Source organism: Primulina huaijiensis, chromosome 5 (assembly GCF_012295235.1).
Source record: "Primulina huaijiensis isolate GDHJ02 chromosome 5, ASM1229523v2, whole genome shotgun sequence".
Lineage (NCBI taxonomy): Eukaryota > Viridiplantae > Streptophyta > Magnoliopsida > Lamiales > Gesneriaceae > Primulina > Primulina huaijiensis.
In genome coordinates, this window is record NC_133310.1 from 317,081 (window position 1) to 331,701 (window position 14,621).

At 34.8% G+C, this 14,621-nt stretch overlaps 3 protein-coding genes and 1 pseudogene across 5 annotated transcripts; all 4 read right to left on the reverse strand.

Annotated features, from left to right (window-relative positions):
* Positions 1-2,229: 2,229 nt before the first annotated feature.
* Positions 2,230-3,423, reverse strand: LOC140977409 (uncharacterized). The gene has a single exon (XM_073442155.1). The coding sequence runs from the start codon at positions 3,421-3,423 to the stop codon at positions 2,230-2,232; it is 1,194 nt and encodes a 397-aa protein (XP_073298256.1).
* Positions 3,424-4,579: 1,156 nt separating this feature from the next.
* Positions 4,580-6,357, reverse strand: LOC140976070 (cytosolic Fe-S cluster assembly factor NBP35-like). The gene is made up of 3 exons (XM_073439943.1): positions 6,164-6,357; positions 5,949-6,050; positions 4,580-5,706 (listed from the first exon to the last, which is right to left on the reverse strand). The coding sequence occupies exons 1-3, from the start codon at positions 6,204-6,206 to the stop codon at positions 4,781-4,783; spliced, it is 1,071 nt and encodes a 356-aa protein (XP_073296044.1). The 5' UTR covers positions 6,207-6,357; the 3' UTR covers positions 4,580-4,780.
* An 873-nt stretch (positions 6,358-7,230) lies between these two features.
* LOC140976071 (glucose-6-phosphate 1-dehydrogenase, cytoplasmic isoform-like) lies at positions 7,231-11,651 on the reverse strand. 3 transcript variants are annotated; one of them, XM_073439944.1, is made up of 16 exons: positions 11,502-11,651; positions 10,653-10,870; positions 10,379-10,464; positions 10,109-10,163; positions 9,834-10,020; positions 9,504-9,661; positions 9,320-9,388; positions 9,176-9,234; positions 8,961-8,997; positions 8,673-8,744; positions 8,341-8,488; positions 8,147-8,242; positions 7,997-8,067; positions 7,811-7,926; positions 7,678-7,723; positions 7,231-7,610 (listed from the first exon to the last, which is right to left on the reverse strand). In XM_073439944.1, exons 2-16 carry the CDS (start codon positions 10,821-10,823, stop codon positions 7,443-7,445), a joined length of 1,539 nt encoding a protein of 512 aa, XP_073296045.1. In that variant the 5' UTR covers positions 10,824-10,870; positions 11,502-11,651; the 3' UTR covers positions 7,231-7,442. The 3 variants fall into 3 exon arrangements, with proteins under 3 accessions (XP_073296045.1, XP_073296047.1, XP_073296046.1); XM_073439946.1 differs by lacking the exon at positions 11,502-11,651 and adding an exon at positions 11,328-11,458; XM_073439945.1 differs by lacking the exon at positions 11,502-11,651 and adding an exon at positions 11,181-11,315.
* Positions 11,652-12,409: 758 nt separating this feature from the next.
* LOC140977410 (plant UBX domain-containing protein 1-like) lies at positions 12,410-14,586 on the reverse strand (annotated as a pseudogene).
* Positions 14,587-14,621: the final 35 nt, after the last annotated feature.

Below are 14,621 nucleotides of genomic sequence, written 5' to 3' on the forward strand. Positions count from 1 at the left end.
AAACAGTAAACGCTTGAGCCTACAATTGATATCAGAGCCAAGATCACGACTTTGATTTTCAATGATTGCAATTGGTGCAATTATTAGGAGATAGAGTGTTTGGTATAATAATTGTCCACGATGAATAGACGCTTGAGCTGTTGTATGATTTAAAGATTTGACTTGCATAGTTATTATCAGTTATAGCTTTTGGTAAAGCAACAAACGCTCAATCATATATTTTTTGATTGTAAAGCTAGAAGAAACATGTTGCATCAACTTTTAGTTTTGAATTGATCCCTTTCATGTTACTCGATTTTTAAATTTAGAAGTATTCTACAATTTCCAAATATTATTATATATTGAATTATAATTTATCCCTTTCAAATTGGATAAATATACAATAAAACTCATGTAAATATTATTAACAAAAACATTTAAATGAAATATTAGATTTGTCGATAATCAAAATAAGAAATAAAAAAATTTTGATCATTGAGTGAGAAATAAGATATTTAAATAAAGTTTTAATTGCCACAATTAAATAAATGCACTTACATGCATTTATCACTATATTTTGCAACTAAAATGTCAAAAAAAGTTTCCACGTATTATTTTTGTATCATATTCAAAATAATTATGAATCCTAATTTTTATTATTTTGAGTTGACCTTTGTTATGAACAATCATTGTGAATAAATTGAATTGGAAAATTCTTATATTTATGTATATCACATATTAATATATCAACCTAAGTCCAGGTAATAAAAAACTACAAAATGAACTTATTCATCTTCAATGTACACAAATTATATAGTAAAGATATATATGACAATTAAGACAATGAAGTAGAATATATGTTCAGATATAACAAAATATATAGACAAGAAAAACAATAAATAAAAATATTTTTCTAAATATAAATATTTTTTTATAACTTTTTACAGTGAGTTGGAGAAGATAAAAGAGCAAAAATATTAACTTTTTTGGGTTACACAAAAAAATAGAAATGGAAGAAGTGTTTGTCATACAATGAATTCAGTTTCTAAATTAAATGTATACTATAAAGTTATGTTTACCGTTCAAACTTTATAAATGCAATGAATTTTTCTCAAGATAAGGGTACTCAAATGTTCTCGTTACGATATTTAAACAATTAGAAAAATTAAATATATTATTTTTTCTGGACGTAATACAGATATAACATTAGTAATTTGATTGTGCTAATTATACTTATGAGTTAATATGAAATATTAAAATAAATGTCATTAGAGTCAGTAAAAAGGTGATTTATTGTCAAAAATATTATTATTATAAATTGCAAATAAATGACAATATTTAATCAATATTTATTTAAAGCAATCCATCAGTACTTTTTATGTGATGATAGATTGTTATAATAATTAGGGGTGAGCATTCGGTCGGTTCTGTTACCGACCGAACCGAATTACTCATAACCGGATCGAACCGAAATATTTAGCAATAACCGAACCNATTAATTAGATTAGCCGATTTCAAAATTTTGACAACCAAAACCGAACCGAATTTTTTTTAAATTTGAAAACCAAATTTCTGAAATAATCGAACCAAATTTTCGAATTGACTCGGTTTGATCGGTTAATTTGGTTTAACCGAAATTTTGTTCACCCTAATAATAATGTGTTATTTATATGTTATCAAGTATAAATGTCTAATAAATTAAAAGTGACTAGGAAAGTAAAAGCATCCAGTAGAAATTGTTGTCAATTTACATGAAAGAGAATAATAATCAAACAACATTGTAAATAAAAAATTGCATATCATTGATCGACAAAAAAGATTGTAATAATTGAATATTATAATAAAATATATGCATTATTGAGAGAATATGACAAATAACAAAAGAAAACAATATGATAAAAAAGATATTAGAAAAATTTTAGTAGTCCAAATATTTTTTAAAATTTTAAAAAAGATGTTTTTTTTTCCGAATTAGTTACATATACTAATTAACACGAATTGTCAAAATTTACAATATTATTATCTTTGTCTTTTGTTGAGTTAACTAATTTTATTTCAAATTCTAACTATTTTAACATATGTTTCTCACGTGCAACGCACGTGCACTATTTCTTTTTTTTTTTTTTAAATGAAACTGATTTCATTAAAATGGGTAAAAAGTTAATGTTACAAATACATTGGACATCCCCAAAGAAAATCAAAAACCAAGAAAAATCATAATACGAAAATACAAATCAAATGCCACAATAATCACGCGTACTCATTTGCTACTTCAATTGCTTCAGGAATGGACCGATACGTGTGAATCTTAATCTTCATGACGATATCTTGACAGCTGAATTTTTCTTGGTCAAACATTACTCTATTTCGCATATTCCAAACATGGTACACTGTTGCAGCCAGTGCTGTTATTCTCATTCTTGTCAACATCGAGGTACCTCTATACTGCCTTCTGAAAGCTCCCAATATAGCCGTCGGAGATCTCATTATTTTCTTCATATCAAGCCAATGACGAACACTCTTCCAAACGGGATTTGTAACACTGCAATCGAAGAACAAATGATCAATAGTTTCATCTTTAAGTTTGCACAAGACACATCTCCGATCATTGATAAATTCTAGTCTGTCTCGAGTCCTGAGTTTACGGTGTGCAAATAACCAAAGTATGAACCGATGCTTGGGTAGTATGAATGTCCTAGACAGTAGAGGTTTCCAAGGCCAATTTCCTGTCGTTCCAACGAAGAACTGATACGCATGAGCGATACCCTCCTTATTACCAAAGCATTTCTGTAAGCACAATGAAGCAGCTTCCTCAGAGCCAAGTCTTCCAATCAATTCATCTCTAATGTCAAGAATTTGCTTAATTAATGGTGAGGCATCCTTGTGCCTTCTCCATTTCCAAACCCCTCCAAAGCAACTATAGTTGTGATTTACCCACCTAATCCATAAGTTCTCATTCCCCACATGAATCTTCCATAAGCTTTTCGCTATCAGCGCACGGTTCCAAGCTTTCAGATTCTTTAGACCCATTTCTCCCTCTGATATTGGTTTACACAATGTGTTCCAAGCAATAGGTGGACGTTTAGTTGGCCACACGAAAGTGCGGCAAATAGCATGTATTGAGTCACGCACACAATTCGGTACTGGTAGGATAGATAACCAAAAACACTCCACGCCTTGAATAACCGAACGAATCAATTCTAACTTCCCCGCATAAGAAAGTGAATGTCTAGGCCAAGCACTAACCTTCGTCGAGATATTATCCACTAATTTACCATAATCTGATGCACACAATCTTTTCGCAGCAAGAGGTATTCCCAAATATCTGAAAGGTAAGATTCCTGGAGTAAAGCCAGTAATGTCCAAGATATCCTGTCGCAATGAGCCTTCAATGCTTCCCATATATATGTTAGATTTCAGCGCATTTATTTTCAAACCAGCCATGTCCCCAAAGGAATTTAAGCACCGCATAATCATTGACACACTTCGAGTATCACCATACGAAAGTAGGAGTAGGTCATCCGCATAAGCCAAGTGTGTAATTCTAAGATTGATACATTTTGGGTGAAAACCGAACCCCGCTGATCTAGACATATGTTTTAGTTCCCTGGATAGTACCTCGAGACAAAGTGAGAACAAGAGCGGTGATAACGGGTCCCCTTGACGAAGACCCCGCTTACCCTCAAAATGTCCATGCAGATTACCGTTGATAGCAATCGAGTAGGAGACAGTGGTAACACATTCCATAATCCAATTAATAAACTTGCACTATTTCTAGTTACAGTAAAAGTAGCACGTTACAAAGGATAGTGCGGTGACAGATCTCAATAGCTAACCGCCTCACATATTCATCCTCCAGTGAAAGAATTATTCACTAGTTTGTCGACTCCTTCGACCACCTCAATTTCCGTTTTTAATCTATTTTATCAAATTTCAATTTTATTTTACGATAACATAACAGTGATGCGACGTCATAGCGGCAATGTTGCTCACATGTTCTCATCGCCACAGATAAATTTTCTGATGCTAAACAAAACTCAGATATCTGTTTGTCATGCATGCGCATTGTTTTCAAGGGTATTCCTTTTGGAGTCATTAAAGAAGGAATAATTAGAATTCACAAGTTACCTCCTGGACAGTTTGTCGCATTGTCATAACTGTGACATTGAAGCACGTGAAAGACTACCTTTTGACTTTGCAGTGATGAAATGAAATATGATGCATGCTACTAAAAATGCATGTGATCCTCTCAAAAACTATGTACTATCACTACACGGTCTTGTGTTTTCTAATTTTAGCTCGCTAAGACCACTCTGCCAGTCTTTATTCAGATTTCATGAATGTCACCAACTCGTCTCTCAAAAAGAACCACTAACTCGTCGTGTTACATTCAGTTTCATATACAAAATCAGGGGTGTAAAAATTATATTGTATTATTCCTCGCAAATTTTAGTATTTTATCAAAATAATATAAATATATTTCTAACTTTTATTTTCGAATGATGCGCTAAATATTTCGAGCCAAACTCGTTCATGGTACATCAATATAAAGATGGTAATAACTGGGCTTGGTTGATGAGAAATTAAAACAAAAACAAAATAAAAGTGTGCTAACAAATTAGCCATTGCCGAAAAAAGGTATGACAGTATTTCCATATGTAATTATTCATTTCGGGAACACAAATGAAACATAATTCTTGAACACAACCTTCACTGACTGTTATAAAAAAAAATTAAAAATTTGATAATGTACAGAACACACTCCTCAGTCCTCCCCCTGATAATAACTCACAGCACGCAACTATGCCACATCCTCCATTATTGACGCCTTCAATTCCGACAACACCTTCTCCACAATCGCCTTCAAGGCGGGAGCACTTACTTGACATTTATCATCATCAAAGCAAGATCTTCCTTCTTCTGCAGCTTTACACAGCTGAGGGTCCAAGGGAACCTTTCCAAGAAAGGGAACCCCCATGTCTCGACACATTTTTGCGCCACCACCAGCACTACTGTCGAAAACTTCACTAAAAGCGAACAAATTCAGCATTTCTGGTGCCTTCTCCTTCAAGTACATAATAGCCCACTCAGTCATGTCTTTTTGCTCGCCAGCATCCGTCAGGCTCAAGAATCTGAGATCCGACAATGGTTGACACAAACCGCTCATATTCTCCACGACTCCAAGAATCGGTAGCTCAACTTTCCTGCAGAAGCTGACTTCTTTCCTCACATCTATAAGAGATACCTGTTGTGGAGTGGTAACGATAATGGCACCATCTATTCCGGTTGCCTTGAGGAACTGGACAACTGAAATATGCTCATCTGAGGTCCCAGGTGGTGCATCTACTACAAGAAAATCAAGCTCACCCCAGTACACATCCTTCAGGAATTGCTTGATGAGTCCATTCTTTCGTGGCCCTCTCCATACGACAGCCTCATCAGCGTCAGGGAGCATGAAACCGATAGACATGACCCCAAGGTTAGACTCAACGTAAACAGGAGACCAACCAAGGTTACTCTGATGAATCTGTTGCCCTTCAAGACCGAGCATCTTCGGGGTGCTTGGACCGCAAATATCAATATCAAGAAGACCTACCTGATAATCCATACCAGCTAAGGCAAAAGAAAGTTGAGCCGAGAATGTACTCTTCCCAACTCCACCCTTGCCGGATAACACCAGAATTTTGTGTTTTACTGTTGCCATTCTTTCTGCTATAGAAACCAAGTCTGCAGATAAAATGTCAAGAGTAAATTAAAAGCACAAGTTCGATAACTACATGAATATATAACCAGCCAGTCAGAACACAACACAAAAAGGATGGTCTTTTTCATATTTTAGCATCTCTATGGTTATGGAGAAACCCCAGACATTGATTTTAATGGTACTCACTATTAAAAGAGATCCAAAACCAAAAAATCAGATCAAACAAATTAGATACAACTTATAAACTCAAATAAATAATTTAGACCAGGGTCGGGTCCTTTCGGAGCAGTAGCGCAAGCCTCCTGATTAGGGCATCCTTCACAAGAATCAGATTTTCCAGCTGATTCAGATTGAGGACCTGGGCAATCTGAAATTTTCACCAGAAAAAGATAGATTAAAAAATAAGCAATCTCAACAAAAAAATAAACAGCTAAAATCTGAAATTGCATGTGTAAACAACATCTAAGAAGATTCACATACGTTCATTGGCGTTTTCAGGTATTTCGTTGCCTCCGTTTTCCATCTCTCTTACTCTTCTTGTCTGAAAAACCAACCCCTTGAACCCTAGAAAGAAATAGCGTCTTAGATAACCGGGTAAAGTCGGTGGTTGCTCTTAATTGACTGGGCCTTAAACAAGTCCCTCAGTTTCTTCGTAGCCCAAATAATAATAGGCCCATATTTTAAAACTTCATGAGGACAGATCAACTAATGTAAAACCACCTTAATGTGCATGTAAGCCATCCTATCTCAACATGACCTATGATTTCCAATTTGATCATGTTGAAACATTCATGCAAGTGTTGTAACAAATGGCGAAGTCATTACACAAAGTTGTATAGATTCACTGAGTGACTGTATCATTGGGTGGATTAGAACTCAACAATCTGCGAGAATAACCCTGAGAGCCATAGAAGACAATGTGCATGGTAACCTTTTTTTACAATCCAAGTAAGCCTGCATGTGTTGGCAATTTATGACTTTGTAAGAACTACTTCCTTCTGTTGAACTTTGTCAAAAATTTGTTACAATTATTTATTCAGTTCTTATAAATTATCAAATATAAATTCACATAATCAACTATATTTCTAATAAATTATTACAATAAGCATCAATCAATATATAAAAGCAAATGTTATAATTTAAATAAAAGTGTTGTTGCTGCTGCTGTTAATGATTGTTTGAGTATTGATTTACTATGTATGGGGTAAATGACAGGCAGGCGATTATTATATTTCTAGATTAGTTTTATACTTATCATTTTCTCTATATTATTGGTTCTAATATCTGGTAATTAAAATCTTCGCTCTGACGCTATTGAGTCGATGTCTTTATAACTAATACTCTAAGGTCGAAATACATCGACAAATATGTGGAGAAATTGTCAGGCCTCGTTCCGATTTTTGAAATGCATGAGTCATATCCCTAAGAGAAGAAATGACATTTACGGTCATGATGTAGATAGCCAGCCTAGCTGTAGGTAGAAGGATGCAAAGTTCCCACGACAAGGACTGAATGTGATACTCATGCAAGCTTCTCATACATAACAATGCGTCCATCAAGTTTTCCCATTTTATTGCATTTCCGGTATAAAAACATTCATCACATTTTAGTATAGATAGGCCGAGCTTTGAGTATTACTCAATTCAACAAGTAAAAAGCGCCAAAATCACACATAATAATACATTACAGATACATTCCAAGTGAATCGACGACAAGGACCCGAAAATGTGATCCTCACTGGTTGTGCTTGGAAACTTGGTTACAAGGTTGGGGGAATCCATATATAGCCATGTGTTTGCACGTAGCCTGCCTTTTCTAGCAGCTTGTCTGCTTCTGCGGGGCCTCTGCTCCCGGGCTTGTATGGAAGTGACTTGATCTCTCCATCATCTACTCGATGCAGAAGTGGCGTAAAAATCTCCCAAGCAGCCTGAAAACGAACAAGAATTCTCAATATGGTTGTGCTAAAAAAGTTAGGAGAACTATTTTATTGTTACCTTCAGCTCATCTCTGCGGACAAAATGCTGTTGATCACCTTTAATTCTGTCAAGCATAAACATGTGCCCGGTTATTATTTAAAAAAAACGTGTTCAGTTTCTTTCTCATAGTGTTTATCTTATTTAACCGTACGTGTCAAGTATCAGACGTTCATAAGCCTCGGGAATGACAACCCCTTGGTACCGTTGGTTATAGGACAAATCTAATTCGCTCTGAGCAGTGGACATTTCCAACCCGGGCTGCTTCACCTAGACAAGAAAAAACAAGAAGCATGATTCAGTGAGCGTTCCATGAAACTCAATACCAACTTACACTTACAGTTAGTTTCATGTATATGGCCTCGGAAGGTTGTAATCGAATTACAAATTCATTCCTTCCTTGCTTTTGACCTATAACAATTAAAGTTTCCCATCAGGTTTATTCAAACAGAAGATGGCGATCAGTGGGAGTATGGGTTTAAGTACTTACATTTAAATATGTCCCCTGGAACGTCCTTGAACTGAACCCGTATCTCCGCTTTTCTTGAATTTAAAGCTTTCCCAGCCTTTAGTATAAAGGGCACACCTACAGCGAGTCATTTCACAACAGATCAGATTAAATGTTGTAAACTTCTAATCTTACGAAAGATGTAAAACGATGTCAAAAGTAACTCTCTGTCTCACCTTCCCATCGTTCATTGTGAATATGTAGAATGACCGAAGCAAAAGTAGGAGTATTCGAGTTGTCTGGAACCGTTGGATCATCCTTATAGCCTTCATATTGTCCAAGCACCACCTCTTCATCTTTGATCGGAACAACAGATTGAAGAACCTGAGTTCCAACCAAAACATAAGTGACACTGAAACTCTGAAAGGACCCGCCAAATCGAGGTTCAAGAACAAAAATCTAAAGCAGTGTCTTGTGGATTCTTTCTTGTGTAGAAAGGTTAAGGCAGTCAAGCAAATAATAGTTGCATACAAGGAATCTTACAAGAGCCAATAATAACCCTGCATACCTTCACTTTCTCATCTCGGATATGCTCAGGCTTCGTGGAAACAGGTTTCTCCATGGCAACAAGGCAAAGAACCTTAAAACTTAAAGAGAATCAGTCATACCAGAAAAATCTTCCCCTCTTATTAATGAAAATGCAAAATCAAGTGAGATTTGATAAATTGGAAGACACTATAAAATGAGAAAAACATAATGATTGGCACATTTGAGATCAACAATTTAGAAAAGAAAAATACAATTTTACAAAGAATTAGTACTCAAGAAGGATACGATCTGTATTAACAAGACTCGCCTGCAATAGGTGGTTCTGAATAATGTCACGGATAATGCTGCCAAGTTCAAATGAGCAAAACAGGTAACAAACACAAATTAGTCATTTTTTATGGAAGTGGGTACAAACTGAAAGAATAATGCTTATTATACAACAATATCGTAACTAATAACAAAAAAAATACATTTATCAAGATTTAATTTCACAATTAAAGCACTCAGAATTTCAAAGCATACCCGTACTGATCAAAATATCCACCACGACCCTCAGTTCCGAAATCTTCTCTAAACACTATCTGCATAAAAAAAAAGTGAATTTTTAATCTGTGTGAATAGGGAATAACCACAAAAATTTCCAACCATCTAATCTAAGACACTAACCTGAACATTAGCAATGTTGTCGCGATTCCAAAGAGGTAAAAAGAAACGATTCGCAAAACGAAGCACCAGCTAAAAAATTTAAAAGACAAGTGGATATAAAATGTTTCCTTTTTGGTGTCATGCAGTATATGTGTACTGAGTAACAGGGTGATAATAACATGAGACGATTTAGGTAATAAATTACCAAGTTTTGCACCAATTCCTTTCCCAAATAATGATCAATACGATAAATTTGTGATTCCTCGAATAATTCTCCAATCTGTGAGCTCAGTTCCTCAGCTGATGCCAAATCCTTTCCAAATGGTTTCTCAACAACTATACGAGTCCATCCGCCAAGATGAGCTGCACATAAATATATACAGAGGAGTCACATGAATTTGAACTTAGTATATCATACATTAATCAAATATTAAGAAGTTGCCTAAATTTGTACTGATATATTGCACAAATCGCATGGCCACGTCATTCGTAGTAACACCCTAAATCAAACTATTTTTATGCAAAAAATGCTTACATTTATTCATGGCATACTTCTTGATCATTTTACAGACTGGTGGATACACAGATGGAGGAAGTGCGAGATAGAAAAGCCTCCTAGATGATCCATCCGTACTGTTTTTTGATATTTCGTGCTCAGATATAGCTATATCTAACACTTGAAAGCCTTCTGGAGCATCATAAGTGCCACTCACATATTTAATCTACATTGTCAAACAAAGATTCGAATGTGGTAAGAATACATACTTCAAGGATACGCATATGAATATGTAGCAAGCTGCAATCACTTACCAACTGCAGAAAGTTTGAAACATCTTCTGTTCTTTCTTTGCCTCCAGGAAGATATCTATAGAAAAAGGCATATTTATTGGCAGCAGAATAATATACAAACAGGAACGAGATAAAATGTTTATAGTAGAATTATCAACGACTCGAATCAGGCAAAAAAGTGCACGGTTTTCAATTATCGGCTTCAGACTTGCCAAGTGCATGCAACGAACCAGAGCACAAATGTCCTGAAACAAAAAGTATGTCCTTCAGTAATTAATGCAGATGCCGTACCCTTGAATTCGATCTCTCAATTCTTCATCAGAAATCTTGGTCCTTGCATAGCCAAAAATGTGAACTTCATTTGATTGCAAAAATCCCTGAATATTCCATTTAAGTCCAAAATCACCATGAGTGAAAAAATAATAATAATAATAACCAAACACCAGCATGCTTTTGATTTGCTGTCTAAGCAATTTTATTTGAAAAAGCAAATATCAAACCATGTATTAAGTAAATACATTCATGAAAAAACTAAAAACAGAACCAAGATCTCAATTACAGTAACCTGCCGGTAAAGGTTAAAGAGTGCAGGAAATGTCTTTTTTTTCGCAAGATCACCAGAAGCACCCAGAACAATGATTGAGAGGCATCCACTCTCGAGCACACTCTCATTCTCTCTCGGAAAAGATTCATACTTAGAAAGAGTTCTTTTTTCACAGTGCCACTCACCGGCCATTTTCCCAATTCACAGGAGCTAAAAAAAGCTGAATTATAGCTTCCAACCTGCACGGCACATTCAGAAAGTTGATCATTCAATTGATCAAAATAATAATTCACCGTCCTATAAGAGAGTCAAGGTTGCAAGTTTTGGAACCTGATAACTGTTCAGATCACTATCCTTAAAACATTAAATAATATTAAAAATAAACATAAACTTCAATATCACACCATCTTGATGAATGCCAACGATTAAGAAAAAACCCACCAAAAAAATGGCATACTCAAGCAATTACATGCCTCAAATACAATAACCAAGGAAATTCAGATCATGATCACAAGTAGCCAAATTCAAAAATCGAAAACTTTACTCAACTGTGATCAACTGAACACTCGTTAGTGATTCAAAGAGAGAACCATTTTTTGGATCCAACAAGAGCAACAGATCAATTGCAAAATTACAGAAAGAAAAAGGAAAAGGAAAGAAAAAATGATCAACGAAATCGAAAAAAGGTTAGTATACCTAAGAAAATCAACAGCAATTGGGATATCTTTTTTTCTTTTTACAACAAATAATTAGGTGACCGAAAATGAAACAAGGAAGTGTAAACTAGAAGCAGTCGATGAAACAAATTTACAACAATTTGAATCTATAAGGAACTTCTTGATGCTAAGTAAAAGAGACAGCAAAAAGTACCTTTCTTGATACGATCTTTTGACAGAAATGAGGAGATCATATGTGGGTGGGTGACCAAATTTGTAGATATTATGTGTGAAAACTCTCGGTGCCAAACCAAACTATACAACGTTGTCTGGTGCTACCAAAGTTTGACTCAAGAATGGGGGCTGTGTTTAAGTATCAGTCTGTCAATATGACTTTTTCTTCTTTTAAATACAATTTTATTTTATTTTATTTTATTTTTAATTAACGATAATATCCGTACAAAAAACCTGTTTTTTTTAATTTTATAAATATTTGATCTGAGATAACAACAAATCTACTAGACTTTTACATGATCGACCGTCTGTCTGAACTGTATTATGAGCTATTTGGTTTGTGTAAATCCAATGCTAAGATTTTTTAATAATCTTTTTAGTTAGTTTTTATTCAAAATAATAGTGTGCTTGTATGAGATACAGCATGTATTTGCCCCGAGTTGTTGGAAAAGGCAAGATCTTGATTAAAATGGTTAATGATTCTTTAATCCCACTGTTGACCACGCATGGTGTCAGCCAGTGTTTACCGTTATTAAATAAAAGCAAACTATTATACTTATTCCACATATTGTTGCTAAAGTACATAAAATTTTCATGTGCTTAACATTTTATTTATATTATTCAATATATCATTTGATTTTCATGTAGTTGAACTTGAATGTCAGTAAAATAACTAATTACGATTATTATTTATTGTACTTTAAACATAGTGAAATTAATGATTAATAACAGTAACATGCATCATTTCTTTTCTCTTACGTCTTAGGATTGTATACATGGCTTTATGACTTGATTTAGTGATTTTATACAAGATTTGTTGGAAATATCATTCTTATTATTCTTCTTCTACTTTTCTGTATGAAGGCCAAAAATTGGCAGTAGCTAGGATATCACAATGCATGAAACAATGTATTTAACCAGGAACATCACACAGCATAGTAAATTATCGACCATATCTGTACTGATCGTCCATGTAAAACAAGAAACAACATTTTTCACATTTCAACCACTTTGGCTTGATCTTCTTTTTGTCAACCGGTTTTTGTTCCATATCAACTGATAGGCCCGCGGAGACAACCACATCGGGTGTAGGCTGGGTAGATTCTGCTTGCTCTGAGATCGATTTTAAACCTAGCAAGGACATGACGTCCTCTTGAAGGAAGGGTCCAGAGGCTGAAATACCATCGTCACCTGAGAGAATATAAAAATGAAAATAAAGTTCTGTGCGTGATTGAATGATGCATAAAGGAAGATGCTGCTTGTAAATATTAGTTCAAACATAGAACACAAGAGGAACATAATTATGTATGTCATTTTTTCACAAAAAAAAAAAAAGCACACCAACGGAAACCATACTCACCTTGTGACAGCATCACACGCAAAATACACAATTGCACCAGGTACAAAACCAGCAGAATAAAAATCTTGAGACATGTCTGTTATTCGCTTTTTCGGAGGTGTAGTATCTGTAGATAAAACCACATCTTAAGAGTGGACTCTTCAGATAACCAGGTGTGTATGCTTCTTCAAAAAATGAGATAAACCAAACGGATATAAGTTATGGAGTAATTTATTCATACATAGATGAAATGGCAATTCGGGATCCACAAGGACTTTTCTAAGAAGATCAATTAAGCTTTGAATTATCTCAGATGGATGAAATGTGACCTCTTAACGTATGTTTATCAGGAAATTGTATTCTTATTACTGCCTGCAGAAAATAAACAAATAGTTGGACGGCGGATAATAACTTATGTGTCAAAAAGATAAAAATAAAATACAGATAATCTTAAATCGGAAAGATTAGCATTGCCATAGAAGAAACAACTCCACACCTTTGTCATCCTTGACCTACGAGCAGCCTTTTCAGCATTGCGTAATTTTTTTGTCTTCAAATATTTATCTGCACCAGATTCCAGTTTCCATAACAAAAATAATTAGAATGTTGAACACATTATTCAGAATATCTGATAATTTAGGGGTTAAACACCCATGTAATAGATGGTTATCTTGCATATTACCTTCTTTCTTTGTTGCCAAAATCCGGTAGTAGTCCTCTGGTGTAAACTCATAAAAGTCATCTGCCTCTTCTGAAAGAAGTAAAAACCCTTCGATTAGCCATTGAACTCAAAATTACGAGAATGTGAAAATGTTGATGGGCATGGGCTTTCCCAATGTTGGAAGCATTTGCAGGCGTTGCAGAAGCTGGTGATGTTTCAAACACACGGATGTCTCGTCCATATTTTTCTTTTGCAAGTGCAAGCTCAGCCTTTGTAACCAAATATGAACAACTTAATTCCAGAAGATCACAATGAACCAAAATGACATAAAGATTCACAATAATGTCAAAAATATGCATATAAAGCATAGCCTGATACGAGGCCAAGAAAACATCAATATATACTTAAAATACAAAGTTTTGAGAGTGGGACTCCGGTCAAATAATTGAATAAGCAACTCACACGTTCTCACATCCAGCTCATGCTATAATCTGAACAAACCGAGTTCTTTGGGTTTCTAACATCTGAAAGGGACTTCATCCAAGATCCTAAACCTTAAGTTTGGATATTTCATCGACCAAGATAGATCCAACCACCCAAATAATCAGACCAAAACACTTCAAAATCCATGAAATCACCAATTCCTATTATTCTAAAAAGGCCTTTCCAACCATAAAATTTTCCATCCAGAATCAACTCTTTCACGTGTCAAACAAGAAAAGGCAGCTTCTTATACCTTCATTTCAATAATTGCAAACAGAATCATTCAGCAACACAAACACTAACAAGCAACACAAAACCAAATAAACCCAGAAAAAATTAGAACCACCAACTGAAAAACCAACAAATTCAAGCTCCCGAATCAGAATATCCGTTTAACGAGACAGAAATCTGGAAGGAAAACCAAATCTAAGAAGAATTCACCTTAGGTGATTCAGATTCCATTGATGAAAAAACAAAAAATCTTCTGCGTTTGGAAAGTGATGAGGAATCCACTGTCATCACCACACACAACTCCAAAGGATTTTGCGAGATTGATATGTACAGAGTTAAATTCTCTCCCATTCTTGTATCCAATCATGATTTGGGCTGGTCCTCGT

Coding starts and splice junctions, on each gene's coding strand:
- LOC140977409 (XM_073442155.1), bottom strand. CDS start 3,423: ATGGCTGGTTTGAAAATAAATGCGCTGAAATCTAACATATATATGGGA.
- LOC140976070 (XM_073439943.1), bottom strand. CDS start 6,206: ATGGAAAACGGAGGCAACGAAATACCTGAAAACGCCAATGAAC. Junction 6,051..6,163: donor ACCTGAAAACGCCAATGAAC/GTATGTGAATCT, acceptor TGAAAATTTCAG/ATTGCCCAGGTCCTCAATCT. Junction 5,707..5,948: donor TCCGAAAGGACCCGACCCTG/GTCTAAATTATT, acceptor TTTTATCTGCAG/ACTTGGTTTCTATAGCAGAA.
- LOC140976071 (XM_073439944.1), bottom strand. CDS start 10,823: ATGGCCGGTGAGTGGCACTGTGAAAAAAGAACTCTTTCTAAGTATGAA. Junction 8,998..9,175: donor GGATATTTTGATCAGTACGG/GTATGCTTTGAA, acceptor TGAACTTGGCAG/CATTATCCGTGACATTATTC. Junction 8,068..8,146: donor TCCAGGGGACATATTTAAAT/GTAAGTACTTAA, acceptor TAATTGTTATAG/GTCAAAAGCAAGGAAGGAAT.